At 43.9% G+C, this 21,990-nt stretch overlaps 1 protein-coding gene across 1 annotated transcript in view; it reads left to right on the top strand.

Annotated features, from left to right (window-relative positions):
- TENM2 (teneurin transmembrane protein 2) overlaps nt 1–21,990 on the top strand; it is a 497,500-nt gene that overhangs the window by 244,543 nt on the left and 230,967 nt on the right. The window contains exons 6-7 of the mRNA XM_088838514.1: nt 762–884; nt 18,593–18,798. Of these exons, the coding sequence (XP_088694640.1) occupies nt 762–884; nt 18,593–18,798 (329 nt within the window). The remainder of the gene's footprint in view (nt 1–761; nt 885–18,592; nt 18,799–21,990) is intronic.

The raw sequence follows: 21,990 nt of genomic DNA, 5'->3' as shown, positions 1-21,990 counted from the left end.
TGAAATAGTCTGGGAGGTGGGCTTTTCCTGTGGACCTGTACTACTGCCAACCAGGAGACACGGGTTCAATGGCTGGGTCGGGAAGATGCCCTGGAGAAGGAAATGGCAATCCACTGCAGTACTGTTGCCTGGAGCATCCCATGGACAGAGGAGCCTGCTGGGCTACAGTCCGTGGGGTAGAAAGAGTTGGCCAAAACAACAGCAACAAGGAGTACTGCAGCTGCTGGGGGCTACGTGGTTATTCAGCACAGGTGTAGTCTCGCCTGAACCAGACCAAAAGTCTGGTCCCACTTGGGGAGCCTCAATTTGAAACAGGCTTAGATTTTGAGCAGTTTGAGGGAAAAATATCCTTGTCAATGTCCTTGGACCACCAGTCTATAAACGACTCTGTCCAGAGAGCAGGAAAGGCCCAGAGGGATAGAGAATACCCTTCACAGTGAGTCCAAAGGGATATGTTCCCCTTTGTGGGGGCACGTTTGGAAGGTCTGGGCTGTGTTTCCTCCCTCCTCCTCCACCCAACCATCAGGGATGCTGTCCCACCGTCAGCAGGGCTGTTTCCTTTCCATTGGAGGAGGAAACCCCGCCCACCCAGACCTACTTGCTTTCTGTATTTAGCTAATCCCTGTGGCCTGGGGCAAGCCATTTTTGAACTGCAGCTTCCTTCAAAGGCAGCCGCTTGGAAAAGGCACCTGGCCCTCCCCCTTGACATTTGCATTGCTGAATTATCTATTCATATTTTCATTACTTTGTCTCTCCTGCAGCAATGCATCTGCTCGGACTCAATTGGCAACTCCAGCCGGCAGATGGACACACCTTTAACAATGGGATAAGGACCGGCTTACCAGGAAGCGATGATGTGGCAACAATGCCATCTGGAGGCAAAGGTGAGGTTACAGTTGCGGCTTGCCCTCTTGAGGTCACAGGAAAAGTCAGAGCTTCCCCCCCCCCCAACCCCCGCCACCTGGTTGAGGTTTTCTGATCCAAATCTTGGAAGGTATGCAAAAAAGGAAAAAAGGGGAAGAAAAAGAACTGCCCTTTCCAGGTGCCCCTGTTCCAAGCTGTCTGCTGTCCCTGTCTGTGAGCTGGGTTTGGCTGGAGTCGGTGGGAGCTGGCAAGGTGCCGGCTTGGAGCTATGTGCATACCTAAGCTATCTGCAGCGACTGGCATGCTCTGCAGCTACTTGAAAGCATCTCAAGGCCGGGGCAGGAGCAGCAACAACAGCAGCAGCTGGGGCAGCAGCAGCAGCAGCAGCAGGAGGAAGTCCTGCCTGATGGGGAAAGCTGAGAGCAGCAGGCGGCATGCCACTAGACGGGAGCCTCTCCCGAGGGGAGAGATACAGCTTCCCCTGGGAGGAAGCGCCGCCTGGCAAGGCATGAAAGAGAAAGACCCAGAGCGGTTCCACTTCGGGAGAGAAGAGAAAGGAGTTTTGACAACTCAGAAACAAAGCTTCTTTTGGCAGAACAGCGAAGGGGGACAATACAAATGTTTATGAAAGCAATCAGGCAACTGTATTTTTGCAGAAAAAAAAAATAGGTGTTAGCAAGGTGCTAAGAAGGAGGAGAGAAAACAGAACTGTGGGGAAGTGGGACTGTGGGGCAATTAAAGGACAACGATGGCTCAGCAGTAAAGAATCTACCTGCAGTGCAGGAGCCGTAGGAGGTAGGAAGTGTGAGGTAGGAAGTGAGTTCGATCCCTGAGTCTGGAAGATTCCCTGGGAGATGGTATGGCAGCCCACTCCAGTATTCTTGCCTGGAGAACCCCATGGACAGAGGAGCCTGGCAGACTACAGCCCATACGACTAAAGTGACTTAGCATGCATGCATGCAGGGCAGCCAATGGCGCTGTGAGGCAGGTTGGCATGTGGATGGGGGAAAAGGATGCTTGATTCAGGACAGAAATCAGGAAGGGAAGAGGTTGCCTGGAAGGGTTATCCAAACACAGAATTTTTCACTCTGCCTCTTAGCTCACAAGGCAGTTCACCCCACATTTTTAAAATACCCTGGAGAGATATTTCAGTGATGGGAAGGGAAACATTTATTGGGCATCTATTGTGTGCTAGGTTTAATGCAGTATAACTTCAATAACTCTAAAGGAATAAAATTTATCTCAGAGAAACAGACCCAGGATGTTTTAGAAATTTACCCTGGGACTTACCTGGCAGTCCAGTGGTTAGAAGTCCACGCTTCCACTGCAGGGGGCACGGGTCTGATCCCTGGTTGGGGAAATTGAGATCCTGCATGCTGCATGGTGCAGCAAAAAAAGAGAAAAGAAAACAAGAAATTTATCCCAAATCAAACAAGTAGGCAGGTACAAATTTGAACTCAGGTCTCTGTTATGTGCATCTTTAGGGGAGTTGGGGTTTTCCAAGATGAGGCATTTTCCACAGAGACGATTCCAGATTCTAGACTAATGTATACCTCACATAGGGATATACATCAGTCATCCCTGAGATGCTCATGTTGCTTAAATTACTCTCTCTGGAGCTGTCCTAGTGCTTCAAGTGTGACTTTTTCATCTTTTGATCCGGGCTTGAAGAATCACTCTCCTCATCTCTCCTAATCAAAACACTGAATTACCTCTAAGTAAGCATGAAAAAGTTTTATCTGAGGATGAAATTATGTGCTTTCCATTATCAGGTGACTAAAACCAGCCCTGAAAATGAGCAGTATATTTTGTCTTCACTGATCCAAAAGCCAGGAGCCAAATTTCTTGGCCCCAGATTTGCAGTCTGCTCTCCTCTAGGACTTGACACCACCCATAAATGTAACTTGAGTTCCCTTTAGTGCAGTGGTTCTCAGCTGCACTGTCTTTTCCCCCTAGGGACATATCTGACAAAGTCCGGAGACTTTTTTGATTGTCACATTTAGAAGAGATGCAGCCGCCATCTAGTAGGTAGAGGCTGAGATACAGTTAAACAGCCTGCAGTGCAGAGGAACGCCTCCCACAATGAGCAATCTTTCCATCCAAAATGTCCATGACGCTGCTTTTTGAGAAACACTGCTTTTGGGAGATTCTGTTATGTCTGATCCACAAATGTCCTTTATTCTCCAAATCAGCACCCCTTCCTTTGAAAAGAGTGCAGAATATACAATGAAAAGTGAATATGCATATATTTTGCACAGGGATATATTTTATGTGTGCATATATACTGAGGTTATACACACTTTTAAAATAGCAGTCTTCACAAAAGGAAATCCCTGATAGGCATTAACTTCCATAAATGAAGGTCTGCCTCGTCTCCCATATGGGGTTAAGCTTCGTTTCCAACCCCCACCTGACTAGAGCCTCCCACACCAGCAGGACTGAAGGTTCCCCGAAGAGAACAAGTCCTAACTGAGAGTATGATGTCTCTAAATGAACAAAGGGACATTTTCCACAGTGTCTTGGAAAAGACCAGAATTTTTCCCCTTAGATGCAACCTGCTTTTGAAAACGTTGTGTGAGTCACATAACATCACACACAAAAGAATATTTTCCAAGTGAGTTCTGAGACAGCAAAGGGGTTGCCAAATCATTGTCCAGTGGTTTTTAAAATAATTACTTATTTTTGGCTATGCTGGGCCTTGGTTGCTGCATGTGGGCTTTCTCTAGTTGCAGCAAGCAGGGGCGACTCTTCTTGAGGTGCGCAGGCTTCCCATTGCTGCGGCTTCTCTCGTTGCAGAGCACGGGCTCCAGGCACACAGGCATCAGTAGTCATGGCACATGGGCTCTGTATTGTGGCTTGTGAGCCTTAGTCGCTCCACCGCATGTGGAATCTTCCCGGACCAGGGATGGAACCCCTCTTCCCTGCATTGGCAGACAGATTCTTATCCACTGGTACCAGGGAAGTCCCTGACCAGTGAATTTTGTCAAGAGAACTCTTATGATAAAGTCTGAGCATTTCAAATTGCTTAAAGCTGAAATAAAACTCGGAACACCTTCTTCTGAACACCAAAACAGTACTTTCCCTGTGACCAAAGAGATCACATATCTTCCTAAGTTGAAAAGTGTGGTTTTAAAAGCAACTCAAAAGGTTTACATTTTCACACACCCGCCTAACACTTTCGAAAGGCAGTGACGCTGGGTTTGAATTTCTTTACTCAGTGACCCACCCCCCCCACACTCGCCAATTCTATACATTTAGATAACCTGAATCAATTCCAATCGACCGCTTCTCCAGTGTTTCAAAGAGACAATCAAGATATATTGGCAATAAGTTAATTAAATACCACCCCCTCTGTTTTTTTGTGCTATACGATAATCCTTCACTCCGATAATGTTTTCATCAAAATCCACCACACATTGCCAGGGAGGTTAATCTTATTAAGCAATTACTGGGTAAGTATCCAGCAGACACAAATTAAAATGTAAGCAAAACACAGGCATGTGAGTCCCATCTAAGATGGCACATTGATAGAGATTTCATTACCTGGTCTTCAGGAGTGTGTACATTGCTCAGATTTGGAAAAGCGTCTAATAGACAGGGCAGCCTGCACAGTCGGATATGTTAGTGGAAGCAAAGTGCTTGATTAATTAGTTGGGAGAGTATATGTTCTTTGGGCTTTGTCTCCCCTTTTCCATTTGTTGTTGCCCATGGTTCTTTTTTTTTTCCCTCCATTCTCTCTTTCAATTAAACCTTAATGTGGTTGATTTGGGTGTTGGATTTCACATCAAGGAAAGGGAGCCCACAGACTGCCAGAATCACTCACCATCTCGAGTGTATTTCTATGTTAAAAGGAATGAACTCATACATCTTCATTATAAGAGCAGGAGGCACTTTTTCTATAGATCTGGGATGAGATAAGCCCGGAGAACGAAGATTCAATACAGTTCTGACCTGGTCAGAGAGCATAAGGGAATCCAGTTTGATTGGCCAGGCCCAGAGGCAAAGTGTGCAAGAACTTTTAAAGGGCACATCATATGTAGCCAATTTGTGCACTGATCTTAAGAAAGAATAAACTCCCAAGCAGAATTTCATGGACCATTCTCAAAACCTATCACTCATTTTACATTCAGGGCATCCTCTAGATTCGGGGTCAGCAAACTGTATCCCATGGACCCCATCTGGCCAGCCATCTGTTTTTTCAAGTAAAGTTTTATTGGAATCCAGACATGTTATTCATTGTCCCTGGCTGCTTCTGCACTGGAGCAGTGGAGTCAAATAGGTGCCACTAAGCTTAGATGGCCCGAGAAACCTAAAATATTTACTATCTGGCCCCTTACGGAAAATGTTGGTGGCTGCTCTTGATCATCCAGAGAGGGCAATGGCAACCCACTCTAGGACTCTTGCCTGGAAAATCCCATGGACGGAGGAGCCTGGTAGGCAACAATCCATGGGGTTGCAAAGAGTCGGACACGACTGAGCGACTTCACTTTCACGCACTGGAGAAGGAAATGGCAACCCACTCCAGTGTTCTTGCCTGGAGAATCCCAGAGATGGGAGCCTGGTGGGCTGCCATCTATGGGGTCAGACAGAGTCGGACACGACTGAAGCGACTTAGCAGCAGCAGCAGCTCTTGATCATGTACAAACCCATTTTGATCATGTACAAACCCATTTCTACTTTCCTTGGACTTGTCTGTAACTAAAAACTATAAGAGACTAGGGAGAAAGACCCAACACCAATATATCAGTTTTTCCTTCTTGACCGAGAGTTGGGTTTAATATAGTCTTGGCGACTTTGCATTGACAGATGCTCTGTAATATAGGGCTCTGGGTTGGTCTCACGGGATACAAACACCAGCTCCATCACTTAGCAGCTGTGTAAATGTAGACAGGTCATTTGCCCTCCCTCAGCCTCTTGGGTCATCATCTGTAGAATGGTACCCCCTCATAAGCGTGCTGTCCAGCATAGATGAGATGTCACTTATGGAACATGGTGTATGATGTCAAACACTAATAAGAGATCCCTGAATATTTGTTGTTGTTCCTGACATCACTATAATGTCTCCCAGTCGGTCCATGTAACAAGCCTCCACAGACTGCCAACTTCTTGTGAGGTGCTGTGTTTCCCAAAGGCAAAGGCTGCCTTCACAATGTCAAGGTAGACAATCCTGCCACTTTATCTTTCTTCTTCATCTTCTAAAAATTGGGACAAACCATAATGAGGACTTCTTCTTAACTAGATGCTTGATGAGGCCAGTAGGAAGCAGGACTTCGCGTTCCAAAGGACCAACGTGCAAAAACAAGCTGGCCAGCTCCTCACCGCATTATTTGTCTCACTGCAGCTTGAGTTCCATCACTGCCAGCCTGTCTGTTTTAAGCCCCACCATTCTCGGTTTATAACTCAGCTGTAAACATTTATTTGTGCCTGGAGCACATTTCTTTCCTACCCTTTGAAAAAAAAAAAAATCAGAATTTCCAGATGGTATGCAAGTTGGAAAAAAATGGCAAAGACTGTTATTCTGTTTAGAAACATGTTTTTCTACACTTGCCCTTTCAGCAAAAACTTCATAATGATTTTTACTAGTTGGCTTAATGTATGGTACTAGGAGCCAGATTAGCAGGGAGGTTGCTAATTCTTCCTCTGGCTCTCGTCAGCCTCTCAATGAACACAGCCCAGGGTTCCAAAATGATCACTTCCCTACATGGGGCTTTTTCAAAGTCGGTGAAGTTCCCAGAAGGGCACGGGGTCATTATGCTCAAGCCAGTCATTACAGTACTGCATGCACATCTACTGGCAGATATAGTACCAACAGCCTCCATAGCAATGCATCAACTCCCTTCATTCTGGAGGCCATGCCATTCTGCCATTGTTTCAGAAGGGCACCACTTAGTGCCCCAAACTGCTGGATTTCAGCTTCTGTCTGCCCCCTGCACCCTGTTCCAAGTTGCATACTCCCTGTTGTACATAGCATCATCACACATGCGTGTGTGCCAAGTCGCTTCCATCATGTCCGACTCTGTGAGACCCCATGGACTCTAACCCGCCTGGCTCCTCTGTTCAGCCCACCAGGTTCCTCTGTCCATAGGATTCTCCAGGCAAGAATACTGGAGTGGGTTGTCATGCCCTTCTCCAGGGGATCTTCCCAACCTAGGGATCGAACCATCATCTTTTATGTCTCCTGCATTGGCAGGTGGGTTCTTTACCACCAGCACCACCTGGGAAGCCCATCATGACTTGACAGAGGTAATAATAATGAGATCCAGTTTCCCTCCCTGCTGCATTTGCCCTGAAATTTCATTGGCACTTTTCTCTTTCAGAGAGACCTGCACACCCAGATCTTGATCTCTGCTTGATACATGTCTTTTTGTATCTCTTGTACTTAGCCCCTGGTCCAAAATGCAGTCAGCATAATGGTTATATATGTGGGTTGCAGAATCAGTCAGACATGGTTTCTGACCCAAGCTCCAGCCAGCACTTAAGACCTGTGTGACCCTAAGCAAGTCACTTTACTTCTGTGGTCCTCTGGTCTGAAAAAAAAAATCATAAAGGAACTGGGAGATGATTCCATGGTGAGTTGTAACCAATCTGTCAATTTTAGCCACTATCAGTTCAGTTCAGTTCAGTTCAGTCGCTCAGTTGTGTCCGACTCTTTGCGACCCCATGAATCACGGCACGCCAGGCCTCCCTGTCCATCACCAACTCCCGGAGTTCACTCAAACTCACGTCCGTTGAGTCAGTGATACCATCCAGCCATCTCATTCTCGGTCGTCCCCTTCTCCTCCCGCCTCCAATCCCTCCCAGCATCAGAGTCTTTTCCAGTGAGTCAACTCTTCGCATGAGGTGGCCAAAGTATTGGAGTTTCAGCTTTGGCATCAGTCCTTCCAATGAACACCCAGGACTGATCTCCTTTAGAATGGACTGGTTGGATCTCCTTGCAGTCCACGGGACTCTTAAGTAATACTAATGAACTGAACTGCATATTGATACAGAAGCATATTCACCTGAACAATTAGATGTATAAATATCTGTTAACACCCTGAGTGGCAGAGAGTTGGCCATGTTTGTCTAAGATTGAGGTTTCAAAAGATGTAAAAGCCACATGTAGTTCCTCATGCTGAAGGATTTTATTAAAATCGCTGTTGTTGTGTGATGTTCTGAAAACTATCATGGGAGTAGTGGACGCTCAGGATGGAAGTTTATTCCCCAGGAATAGCCAGCCAAGAGCAGCGGGCAGGCTTGCAGGCCGCTGCTGACTCAGACAAGCTGGTGAATCTAATGTCCTTAGGTGGATCTTTTCACCTATCTCTTGGTTAAACAGAACCCGCAGATGGTTGTCCTGCTTCCCAAATAAATGGAAACGAGGTGTAATGTCTGAAGCAATATTCTGAATTCCACTTTATTTGCGATAGATAAAAATATGTGAGGCAGAATAATCTGCAAGGCAGATTTATGCCAAGGTGCCTCCAGAGTTCAGTTCAAGTTTAGGAAGAACTAATATGAGGCTTCATTTTCCTGGTATGACTATGAGTCCATTCCCTTTATCACTTGTTTGGGGAATAGTCTCGCTGTTTCCATAAATGAATTATGGCAACATTTTCTGAAATGATTAGCTTCTAATGGGGCTATGGACGGCTGTCGTTTTGCTCGACATCAGTCTTATTTAACTGGCTGGAATTTTAGGTACATGTGTCTGAAATGGGCAGTCGCTTCACATTTCTATGAGCAATCTTCCGTGGAAGTTTTAGAGGTAGACTATCCTGTGAAATTGATCATTAGAGTGTTGCCTCTAAAACCCCAGAAATCTCATCTTTGAGCTGGAGGTGAACCAGCCAGAACCAATGTGTCTTAAGCATCTGCTTCGTAGGGCAAAATGATCATCATCTCCACTTTTTACCGGGCAGCTCGTAGATAGGAAGAAAAGCTAGCCATGGAAGCTGCAGCTCTGGGAGACACAGGCTGGACTCCATGGTGTTTGCCAGGACCCCACCCTCGGTCATTACCAAAAGCCCAAGGATGGTGGTGGACTCTCACAGAATGATTACAGAATGGTGTTAAATTCCCCTGTGCTTGATGCTGTCCATGGGACCCTGATTTCAGGCTGCCTAGATAACGGGAATATGACAGACACCCCAACTTTAATGTTGACCAGAGATTACCTAGCGCTGCAGTTGATGCCTGATAGTTGTTGCATGAATACTCGAGTAAGTGGCCCATCTGACATTGCTTGGTACCTTCAAGAATCATTGTTAAATAAATATACAACTGCTTTTCAGTTGTCTGCCTAAGCATCTAGAGTCCATATCAACACCTGTAGTTTGGGATGAATAAATTAGACTTTGCTTTCTCCGGCCATACCACTTTAATTCATGCCATAGGTTTCCCCCAGGTCTGCAGACGTATTGACCACTCATTGTATATTGATTTCAGCTGCTCTGAAAAGTGCCTGTCTCATTATGGCCCAGTCCCAGCCCTAGGCCCTCTGTCGATGTGGTGCATATATATATACAATGGGATATTATTCAACCATAAAAAGGAGTGAAATTGGGTCATTTGCAGAGGTGTGAATGGATCTAGAGTCTGTCATACAAAGTAAGTCAGAAAGAGAAAAACAAGTATCGTATATTAATGCATAAATGTGGAATCTAGAAAAATGGTACAGATGAACCTATTCGCAGAGCAGGAATAGAGATGCAAATGCAGAGAACAGACTTGTGGACACAGCAAGGGAAAGAGAGGGTAAGATGAACTGAGAGAGCAGTATTGACATATATATACAATCGTGTGGAAATAGCTGGTGGGAAGTGGCTGTACAGCATGGGGAACTCAGCTCTGTGCTCTGTGATGACCTAGAGGGGTAGATGGAGGAGGTCGGTGGTGGGACAGAGGGCCAATAGGAAGGGGATATATGTATACATATAACTGATTCACTTCATTGTACAACATCGTAAAGCAACTACTGTTGTTCAGTCACTAAGTCATGTGTGACTCTTTGTGATCCCATGGACTATAGCATGCCAGGCCGGCATGTCCAGCATCTCCCAGAGTTTGTGCAAACTCAGGTCCATTGAGTCAGTGATACCATCCAACCATCTCATCCTCTGTTGCCCCATTCTCCTCTTGCCCTCAGTTCTTTCCAGTATCAAGGTCTTTTCCAGTGAGTCAGCTTTTTGCATCAGGCGGCCAAAATATTGGAGCTTCAACATCAGTTCTTCCAGTGAATACTCAGGGTTGATCTCCTTTAAGATTGACTGGTTGGATCTCCTTGCAGTCCACAGGACTCTCGAGTCTTCTCTAGCACCACAATTCAAAAAACATCAATTCTTTGGTGCTCAGCCTTCTTTATGGTCCAACTCTCACATCTGTATACAACCACTGGAAACTATACACCAGTTAAAAAAAAAAATAGTGCCTACACTATGCAGCTGCTATCATAAATTAGACCACTACACATTTATCCTCCAGATCTGTGACAAATAGTTACAGATGTTTTAAGGTAGCACAACAGATAGCAAGATATAGAAGCACCTAAAAGTCAGGTCCTACCTGTGTTACTCTGATAAATCCTCAGAAGCAACCCCATTATACAACCTCAGATGAATAGACAGACTTGGAGAAGGGGAGGGATCAGCCCAAAGGCATGCAGCTAGTAGTTGTCAGAGCTGGGATTCAAACCCAGGGCTGACCAGCTCCACACGTAACATTGCCCCCTGATATCTCAGAACTTCTAAGTATGTGGACACCCATCTTGGAGGTAAAGAAAGTGTTCATTGCTCAGTTGTGTCCGACTCTTTGCAATCCCATGGACTATAGCCTGCCAGGCTCCTCTGTCCATGGGATTTTCTAGGCAAGAACATTGGAGTGGGTGGCCATTTCATTCTCCAGGGGATCTTTCTGACCCAGGGATCAAACCCAAGTGTCCGGCATTGCAGGCAGCGTGTTTACCATCCGAGCCACCATTTCTCTGGAGGTAAAGCCAGAAACAGTAATTATGTTGTTTCCTTCTTGAGTGTCTCTCAATGGCATCCTCTTAGGGATTAGCTATACTTCTGATCCTGGAACAGCTGGCACGGCTCCAGGAGCCCAGGTTCAGATTCTTGTTTGTGGGACTGGGAGCCTGGTTCGGGCTGCTGGCCACTTTGACCTCAGAGGCTAGCACAGACTTTCCAGACAGCAGCCCAGGGATTTGACCCTCAGGGATGGAGTCACTGGTATGGTTCCTCACATTGGCAATAGTAGTTTACATAAAACCACCTTTCCTTTTTATCTCTTGAGTGGCAGTATTGGTGTATTTTTCTTCCTTTTTATTATTTTTAAAATTATCCAAGTTATGCGCCTTCATTTTAAAGATTCTTTTAAGAATGTAGAGTCTTTTTTTTCTCGTTGGTTATAAAGACTATTGGTGTAACAATTGGCAAATTTGAATAAGATCTATAAATATATGTGTTTAGTTGTATCAGTGTTATTTTTCTATTTTTGATAGCTGCACTATGCTTCTGAAAAAGAATGCCCTTGTTTTAAGAGAAACACATGGAGATATTTAGAGGAGTAACCTGTTTACCACTTAACTCTGAAGGTTTCAGTTACAAAAATTTTATATATAGAGAAAGCAGAAGTGTGTATAATATTTTTGGAGTCTGGGTGAGGGAGATGCAGGGATCTTTGTACCAATTTTTGAAATTTTTCTGTAAATCTGAAATTATTTCAAAATGAAAAATTTGGACTTCTCCAATGGCGCAGTGGTAAAAGAATATGCCTGCAATGCAGAAGACACTCAGAAGACCCGGGTGTGATCACTGGGTTGGAAAGATCCCCTGGAGAAATGGCACCCCTCTCCAGTATTCTTGCCTGGAAGATCCCATGGACAGGGAACTGGCGGGCTACACTCCATGGAGTCACAGAGTCGGACATGAGTGAGCAACTAAACAACAACAACAACAAAACATATATATATTTATATATATGTGGAAATATATATATGCTAAAACTAACATTGTTGCATCTGGCCCCATCACTTCATAGCAAATAGATGAGGAAACAATGAAAAGAGTGACAGACTTCATTTTAGGAGGGCTCCAAAGTCACTGCAGATGGTGACTGCAGCCATGAAATTAAAAGACACTTGCTCCTTGGAAGAAAAGTTATGACCAATCTAGAAAGTGAAAGTGAAAATTGCTCAGTCGTGTCCGACTCTTTGAGACCCCATGGACTTATCATGGAATTTTCCAGGCTAGAATACTAGAGTGGGTAGCCTTTCCTTCTCCAGAGAATCTTCCCAACCCAGGTCTCCCACATTGCAGGCAGATTCTTTACCAGCTGAGCCATAAGTGGAGCCCAAGAATACTGGACTGGGTAGCCTATCCCATTTCCAGGGGATCTTCCCAACCCAGGAATTGAACCAGGGTCTCCCACATTGCAGGCAACTTTACCAACTGAGCTATCCAACCTAGACAGCATATTAAAAAGCAGAGACATACTTTGCCAACAAAGGTCCGTCTAGTCAAAGCTATGGTTTTTCCAATAGTCATGTATGGATGTGAGAGTTGGACTATAAAGAAAGCTGAATGTCGAAGAATGGATGCTTTGAAACTGTGGTGTTGGAGAAGGCTCTTGAGAGTCCCTTGGACTGCAAGGAGATCCAACCAGTCCATCCTAAAGGAGATCAGTCCTGAATATTCATTGGAAGGACTGATGCTGAAGCTGAAACTCCAATACTTTGGCCACCTGATGCGAAGAACTGACTCATTGAAAAAGACCCTGATGCTGGGAAAGATTGAAGGCAGGAGGAGAAGGGAACAACAGAGGATGAGATGATTGGATGGCATCACCAACTCAATCGACATGAGTTTGAGTAAGCTCTGGGAGTTGGTGATGGACATGGAAGCCTGGCATGCTGCAGTCCATGGGATCACAAAGGGTTGGACACGACTGAGTGACTGAACTGAACTGATGGGGAAAAAGTGAAAACCCCTGTTTGCAAAAGCATACTTCAGTTTCACATCTGGGAAGCTTACTTTGAAAGCAATTACTAGTTTGTTAAAAGGGATGTAACCTTCACTTTCTGTAACCCTTCCCCCAGCAGACACCACACATGCATCTTTGTAGCACAAAACAGGAGACCACCCTCCTGGCTCACTCTGTAGACCCCAGCAGGCTAGGGTGGAATGCACCTTAAGATATTTTGGGGTCATACCACTCTTAAGTAGACAAGAACAATGAGACCTGAGAGCTCACCTGCCTAAAACTAGCCACCTTCTTAGTAGCAAGGATAGGAGGTCAACAAAATAATTCCTTTACACCCCTGTTCCTTCCACAGATGGTTCAGAGTCATAAAGCATCAGGATGAGGACTCTCAACTTTGGGTTGTTAATCTAAGAACTTACCCACTAGACTCCAGCTGCCCTAGCTCATTGTTTTGTTTATAAGATTTTATATAAAAGATAAATTAAAAGCTGACTCATGATTTTTCAAAAGGATTCATAAAGAAATTTTGTTTAGATATTTTTGTTTTGTTTAGATAAATCTCCCCATGGAGCTTTCAAAAGAGAATTTTGTTAAAAAAAAAAAATCAGTTTCTATGCAACCTTTCAAAGTAAATCTTCCTTAAAGCTCTCATTTTACTTGGTATTCATAGGGATTAAGTTAAAATACCCCATCAGATGGACAGATAAAACTTGATTCAATTCAACAGTCATTTATAGATTACCCATGAGTTGCCAGGTGCAAACCACTGAGAACCCAGAGATGAATTTGTAGCTCTGCCTGACCTCAGAGAGCACAGTGTCTAATGAGGGAGACTTAGGAAGGCAAAGCTAGACAGCGTATTAAAAAGCAGAGACATCACTTTGCCAACAAAGGTCCATCTAGTCAAAACTGTGGTTTTTCCAGTAGTCATGTACAGTTGTGAGAGTTGGACCATAAAAAACGTTTAGCACTGAAGAATCGGTGCTTTTGAATTGTGGTGCTAAGAGGACTCTTGAGATACCCTTGGACAGCAAGGAGATCAAACCAGTCAATCCTAAAGGAAATCAACCCTGAATATTCATTGGAAGGACTGATGCTGAAGCTGAAACTCCAATACTTTGGCCACCTGATGCAAAGAGCCAACTCACTAGAAAAGATCCTGATGCTGGGAAAGATTGAAGGCAGGAGGAGAAGGGGGTGACAGAGGATGAGATGATTGGGTCGGATCACCAACTCAACGGACATGAGTTTGAGCAAGGTAGTGCTCAAGATAGCTCCAGGAGATAGTGAAGGACAGGGAAGCCTGGCCTGCTGCAGTCCCTGGGGTCACAAAGAGTCGGACACAACTTGGAGACTGAATGACCACTAGGAAGGCAAACAAAATCAGCATGGTACCTAATAATAGCGCTGTGGCAGAGTTAAGTGTAAATGCTATGGAGACAGAGAAAGAACCTGTTTATCTGGTGGGAGGCAGGGTGTAAAGGACAGAAGAGCTGCAGTGTGAAGGCGAAGCTGACAGGATCTTTATTTCAGTGTTAACTCAAAAGCAGGTTATTCAATAAAGTAGTCTAATCAGAAAGATAACCACACTGGCTCCTAGAAGGTCCCAGCAAGTCAGTAATGGAAACTGAGCCTGACTCCCAATTTTAAACTTGTTCCCATAGTTCTCTTAAGAGAGAATTAGACTCTCCCTTCTCTCTTGATGGATAGATGAATAGGTAGGTGGATAGATATGTGCTCCTCCTCCTCCTGAGTCACTTCAGTTGTGTCCGACTCTGTGTGACCCCTTAGACGGAAGCCCACCAGGCTCCCCCGTCCCTGGGATTCTCCAGGCAAGAACACTGGAGTGGGTTGCCATTTCCTTCTCCAATGTGTGAAAGTGAAAAGTGAAAGTGAAGTCGCTCAGTCGTGTCCGACCCTTAGCGACCCCACGGACTGCAGCCTACCAGGCTCCTCCATCCATGGGATTTTCTAGGCAAGAGTACTGGAGTGGCTTGCCATTGCCTTCTCCGATAGATATGTGCATTATGTATAAATATGTACATGCATGTCACATATATACACATTGTTTCCTTTTGGAAATTCTTTACTCTGAAAAGAAAGACAGGTACCTTCCCTTATAGTTCCATTATAGTTTTTCATTTTTGATTTGATTAATGTAGCTAGCATTTATTTTATTATTAGTCCGCTCAGCACCTTCTTTGTGTCCTTCCATTTGTTACTCTCACCTGATGAGATAGTTACTATTATCATTCCCATCTTAACAAAAAGACAGTGAAGGCCCAGAGAGGTTAAGCAGATTGGTGGAGGTCACACAGCAAGCAAGAACCAGAGCCAGGATTTGAACCCAGTTCTGTCTGACTGCAAAACCTTTAGCACAGGTGCACTGCCTCCTTTAGTGGATAGGGCATGGGGAGGGAGCATCTAGAACCCGGGGGGAAGTGTGAGTACTGAGAAAGCAGCCTGTCCCCACTGGTGGGAGCAGCTGTTACTGACATCAGTGTCCTGAAGTCAGGGTCTCATGAAAGAAGGGGGATCCCACGGCTTTCCACCCTGAACCAAACCCCTGAGGCCCCTTGCAGGAATTTTTCCCTCACAGCCACTCTCTGGAAACCAGCTCCTTTTGCCATCTCTGGCGTCCTCCTTGGTTTGATATTATCAAAATCCGTTTAAGTTTCAACAGCAGATTAGCAGGCTCGTGGGTGCCTATTTCCTGCTTCTTTTTCATATCCTGTCATTAACCCAGCAACCCCTGAAAGCCCAACAGACATGAAGGAAAGTTCACTTTATTAAGTTTAAAAATGAATAATTTCTTTAAAATTCTTTCATTTTTAATGTGTTTCTTTAACGTGTTGCCAAACTATGAATGATTGCTGGGCTTACATGTGGCCTTTATAAGAGGTTTGTAAACTATTCTTCCCCAGAGATTTTTTTTTTTTTTCTGTGTTACTTCCTTACTGCATCCTTTTTATTTGTATTCCTTCTTCCAAAAGGTCTTAATTAGGGGGAAGGGAAGCCCATCAAAAGCAGCATTTTTAAGTACAAATGTATTTTTAATTTATAATCATCAGAGCTTCTGATCAAGTGGTGATAAAAAGTGATTCCCCCCGGGTATGTCATTATGTCAGCAGAATAAACACCCCTCTATTGGTGTTGGTGGTGACGGTAGTTTAGTTGCTAAATCATGTTGAACTCTTGTGACCCCATGGACAGAGGACCTGACAGGCTACACACAGTCCATGGGATTTTCCAGGCAAGAATACTGGAGTGAGTTGCCATTTCCTTCTCCACTATTGAGTCTCAGATAATTTTTGTTTAGTGCTTGTTTCGTGCCAAAAAGTACTCTAAGAGCATAGATTAAGTCATTAAATTCTTTTAACAACCTATGAAATAAATAGTATTAATGTCCCAAATATGCAGGTGAGGGAACTGAGGCCCAGAGAAGGATACCCATAGCAAGTGTCAAAGCTGGGATTTGAACCAAGGTGGTCTCAGTCCAGAGTCTCTGCTCTTACATGTGATGCAGGGTTCCTCCAACTCCACAGTCTGTTAGGCCACATGAAAATGTTTGGGGAACACATCATCGAGTCCCCATCTAAGGAGCTGAACCACAGGACTCACTAGTTTCTTTTCTTCCCAACAGCGTTTTGTGGAAACGCTTCCCAACTTCCTGTGGAAGCCCATTCCCTATTCTAGAGGTCAAGCATGTCCCCTTAAGATCCAAACCAGGGTGTCTCCTACTTTATTTGAAGCCCCTGTTTACTTTGTACTTGCTCCACTACTGAACTATTATAAAGGGGAAAAAATTAACTTTACATCCTCAAGTCACTCCACGGTTTCTCTTTTATAATTTAGATATAGAAAACCTTCAGGATCCAAGAATGTCACCTCTCCATTTTCCAGATGGAGAAGCTGTCATTTATGAGTCATTTACAAGTCTTGTCTTGACTGCAGTGGCCAGATAGTAACAGAGCAGGGTGGCTAAGTCACTAACCCTTCAGGCCAGTCTCCTGCAACTGCATGATCCCTCCTGACCATCCAAACCTTTTGCAATGGATTGCAGCCAAGTACAGATGAATATATTCAGAGGAGTCCATCCATTACAGAATGCAGGAGGGAGCCTGCTTCCCTTGCTTTGCCTTTCAGGCTGAAGTTTTCAGATTCAGAAGGCCACCAAAGTGATCAATCAAAAAATGAAAAGACCCTCAGAACCCAAAATGTCTTCAATTCTTTCTGTATTTGATTTCAGCTGGTTTAGAAGATCTTAAGAAGATAGGAGATTGTGCTTTTATATTTCAAGTTTAGAATCCATTTGAAGGAATCACAAATGACCTATCTGAAACCAGCTTCCAACAAGGTTTTATTCCCATTTTAGAGAGGAGATTAATGAGGCTCTGGGAAATCAATTAACTTGCTCTTCTTGGGCAACTACTAGTAACTCCCAGCTTTTTCTTATTTGTAAAGCAAACCACCCTCTGAAGTGCAGGTGACCCTGGCTGGTTTGTTATTAAGAAATCCTCTTTTAAAGTAGGATTTTCTGAAACTCCTATTACTAACGTTCTGAAGGATGCTGAGTATGTGCAACCAATGGTTTCTATGTAGGTGATTTCAAATAATGCAACACAGATGCACCAGTGTCACCATGCGAAGGGTGTGGTTTCCGCTTGATCCATAAGTCCCTCCCTCTAGCAGGAAAGAAGTAAAGAAGTGAACTCACTCAGTCGTGTCCGACTCTTTGTGACACCATGGACTGTAGCCTACTGGGTTCCTCCATCCATGGAATTTCCCAGGCAAGTGTACTGGAGTGGGTTGCCATTTCCCTCTCCAGGGGATCTTCCTGACCCAGGGATCGAACCCAGGTCTCCCACATTGCAGGCAGACACTTTACCATCTGAGCCACCAGGGAAGCCTCTAGCGTTAGTATTGGGTCAGCCTGAGGGCAAGCCAGCATTTTCTGTTCAGTTATTTTATTTACTTTGGACTGATTTTTATTCACTGATGTCTCTTTTTTTTTTCTTTTTTAATTTATGAGAATGTCAGAGTATATTGGACTTGTTTGTGGCTGGAAAGAATAATTAAAGGCTGCACGAATTACATTTCATGCCAAATTAACATCACTCTCCCCTCTCCTGCTGATGATTTAACATCCCAGTCACATTTGGGGTGCTGGAAGCTTTACATGTACTTGTCAGACTGTCACTCAACTGATAGTTGATCAGTAAAGAGCAGTCACAGAAGTTCAGGAAGCATTGTGCCAATATTTCGGATGCCCTGGGGTATGCATTTCTGTGTTTCTTATTTAAAACCGAAATGGTTTGTTTTGGTTTTCATCTGCCCTGTTCTTTGTGCGCAGGCTTTCTGTAGTCATCTTGAGCAGGGGCTACTCTCTAGTTGTGGTGCTCGGGCTTTACATTGTGATGGCTTCTCTTTGCAGAAAACAGGTTCGGGGTATGCAGGCTTCAGTAGTTGCAGCACGTGGGCTCAGTAGTTGAGGCGCACAGGCTCAGGGCTCCACAGTAGGGGGGATCCTCCTGGACCAGGTATCAAATCCATGCCCCTTGCATTGGCAGGCGGATTCTTAACCACCAGATGACCAGGGAAGTCCCTAAAATCTAAATGGTTTAAGCTCTGACCTGAAGAGAAATTCGCCATGAGTTTCATCTTTATATATATATATATTTTAATCCTAGCATGTAATCAGTTGGAAATGTAGAGCCAAATAATGGGTACACATGTCACTGACTTGATGTCAATTCCTATTTTCCAGTGCCCTGGTCCTTGAAGAACAGCAGCATAGACAGTGGTGAAGCAGAAGTTGGTCGGCGGGTGACCCAAGAAGTCCCCCCAGGCGTGTTTTGGAGATCGCAGATTCACATCAGCCAACCCCAGTTCTTAAAGTTCAACATCTCCCTCGGGAAGGATGCTCTTTTCGGTGTTTACATAAGAAGAGGACTTCCCCCGTCTCATGCCCAGGTAGGACCATGCTTGATAAAGCCATGAGTTTAGAAAATACCACTGTGCACCCACTGAGGTGGCTGTAATGAAAGGACTGGCAATAATAAGTGTTGGTGGAGATGTGAGAACATTGGAACCCTCATACATGGCTTGTGGGAATGTAAAATGGAGAGCCACTGTGGAAGGAATTCAATAGTTCTTCCAAAAGTTAAACAAAGAATTGCAGTATGACCCAGCAATTCCATTACTAGATATATTCCTACAGAGAACTGAAAACTTTCTCATTTAAAAACATACATAAATGTTCATAGCAGCATTTATTCATAATCGCTCATAAGTGGAAACAACCCAAATGTCTATCAATTGGTGAATGGAGAAACAAAATGTAATCTCTCCATACCATGGGATATGATTAGAACATAAAAGGGGATGAAATTTTTTTTTAATAAGAATGAAATATTGTCACATGGATGAATCTTGAAAATGTTTTGTTAAATGAAAGAAGCCAAATACAAAAGGTTACACAGCATATTTGTTGTTCATTTGTTCAGTCATGTCTGACTCTTTGCTACCCCATGGACTGTAGCACTTCAGGCTTCCCTGTCCGCTATCTCCCAGAGTCTGCCCAAACTCATGTCCATTGAGTCAGTGATACCATCCAACCATCTCATCCTCTGTCATCCCCTTTTCCTCCTGCTCTCAATTGTACCCAGCATCAGGGTCTTTTCCAATGATCCGGCTCTTTGCATCAGGTGGGCAAAGTATTGGAGCTTCAGCATCAGTCCTTCCGATGAGTATTCAGGGTTGATTTCCTTTAGGATTGACTGGCTTGATTTCCTTGCAGTCAAAGGGACTCTCAAGAGTATTCTTTAGCACTACAGTTCGAAAGCATTAATTTTTCGGTGCTCAGCCTTCTTTATGGTCCAACTCTCACATCCATACATGAATACTGAAAAACCATAGCTTTGACTAGATGGACATTTTTAGCCAAAGTGATGTCTCTGTTTTTAATATACTGTCTAGGTTTGTCATAGCTTTTCTTCCAAGGAACAACCGTCTTTTAATTTCATGGCTGCAGTCACCATCTGCGGTGATTTTGGACCCCAAGAAAATTAAGTCTGTCATTGTTTTCATTGTTTCCCCATCTATTTGCCATGAAGTGATGGGCCCAGATGCCATGATCTTAGTTTTTTGAATGTTGAGTTTTAAGCTAGCGTTTTCACTCTTCTCTTTCACTTTCATCAAGAGGCTCTTTGGTTCCTCTTCACTTTCAGCCATAAGTGTGGTGTCATCTGCATATCTGAGGTTATTGGTATTTCTCCCAGCAATCTTGATTCCAGTTTGTGCTTCATCCAGCCCAGTACATATGATGTACTCTGAATATAAATTAAATAAGCAGGGTGACAATATACAGCCTTGACGTACTCCTTTCACAGTTTTGAACCAGCCTGTTGTTCCATGTCCGGTTCTACCTGTTAATTCTTGACCCGCATACAGGTTTCTCAGGAGGCAAGTAAGGTGATCTGTTATTGCCACCTGTTAATTTTCTACAGTTTGTCATGATCCACACAGTCAAAGGCTTCATTGACTCATAGTCAGTGAAGCAGAAGTAGATGTTTTTCTGGAATTCTCTTACTTTTTCAGTGATCCAACGGATGTTGGCAATTTGATCTCTGGTTCTTCTGCCTTTTCTAAATCCAGCTTGTACATCTGGAAGTTCTTGGTTTATATACTATTGAAGCCTAGCTTGAAGGATTTTGAGCCTTATCTTGCTAGCATGTGAAATGAGCACAATTGTGCGGTATTTAAATATTCTTTGGCACTGTCCTTTGAGATTAAAATGAAAACTAACCTTTTCTAGTCCTCTGGCCACTGACGAGTTTTCCAAACTTGCTCAATAGAGTACAGCACTTTCACAGCTTCATCTTTCAGGATTTGAAATAGCTCAGCTGAAATTCCATCACCTCCACTAGCTTTGTTCATAGTGATGCTTCCTAAAGCCCACTAGACTTCACACTCTAGGTGAGTGACCACACCATTGTGGTTATGTGGATCATTAAGAGCTTTTTTGTACTGTGTATTCGTGCTACCTCCTCTTAATATCTTCTGCTGTTAGGTCGATATCATTTCTGTCCTTTATTGTTCCCATCTTTGCATGAAATGTTCCCTTGGTATCTCTAATTTTCTTAAAGAGATCTCTAGTCTTTCTTATTCTATTATTTTCCTTATTTCTTTGCACTGTTCACTTAACAAGTCTTTCTCATCACTTCTTGCTGTTGTTGGAACTCTGCATTTAAATGGGTATATCTTTCCTTTTCTCTTTCACGTATCTTCTTTTCTCAGCTATTTGTAAAGCCTACCCACAAAACCATTTTGCCTTGTTGCATTTCTCTTTCTTGGGGATGGTTTTGGTCACCACCACATGACTCTATTTATGTTGTCTGGAAAATCCATAAAGACAAAAGGAGAAGGAAATGGCAACCCACTCCAGTACTCTTGCCTAGAAAATCCCATGGACAGAGAAGCCTGGGAGGCCACAGTCCATGGGGGTCACAACAAAAAGGAGGTTAGTGTTTGCCAAGGGTGAGGCAGGAGGAAGTTGGGACTGACTGCTGATAGCTATGGGCTGTCTTTTCTGGGTGATGTGAGTGCTCTGAAATTAGACAGCAGTGATGGTTGTACAACACAGTGAGTATACTAAAAACTACCGAATTGTAAATGGTAAAGTTTATGTTATGGGAACTATTTCTCAAAAAAAAAAAAATTGGTTGCTTCCCTACCTGATGTAATTAGCTTATCCCAACTAGACCTTTGCTAATTGTTGGGTACTTTTATTTCAGGGATTTGGGTTATTTGTTAAAGCATCCCACTGTGTTTGACAGGAGTGGTGTAACTTTAACCAAAATTCAGCAAACACTTTTCTGTGGCTTCCCTGTTCTTGTCGTACTGAGTTCCTTGGGAAGTGCTTGACACTGCAAAAGTGAGATTATTCCCTGCATTGGAAATGAAGAGATTGGATTATATTATAGATTTCATGATTTTTCTTCTCATCCCTCCTGGTAGAGATTTTATTAAGCATCCCACTTGGGATGCATTAACCCTCCTCTAGTTTGGTTTGCTTTTCCAGTAAGATTTGTGTATCCTAAGGAAACCCAAGTAGTATTTCCTGCCTCATTTGCTTTCTAATCCAGCAAGAATATAAAGAAGTCC

The sequence above is a fragment of the Moschus berezovskii genome, chromosome 8 (assembly GCF_049115385.1).
Source record: "Moschus berezovskii isolate FMDL1 chromosome 8, NW_MosBer_1.0, whole genome shotgun sequence".
Taxonomy (NCBI): Eukaryota; Metazoa; Chordata; class Mammalia; order Artiodactyla; family Moschidae; genus Moschus; species Moschus berezovskii.
Note: the sequence above shows the minus strand (reverse complement) of the source record. Positions and strands in the feature narration are given on the sequence as shown.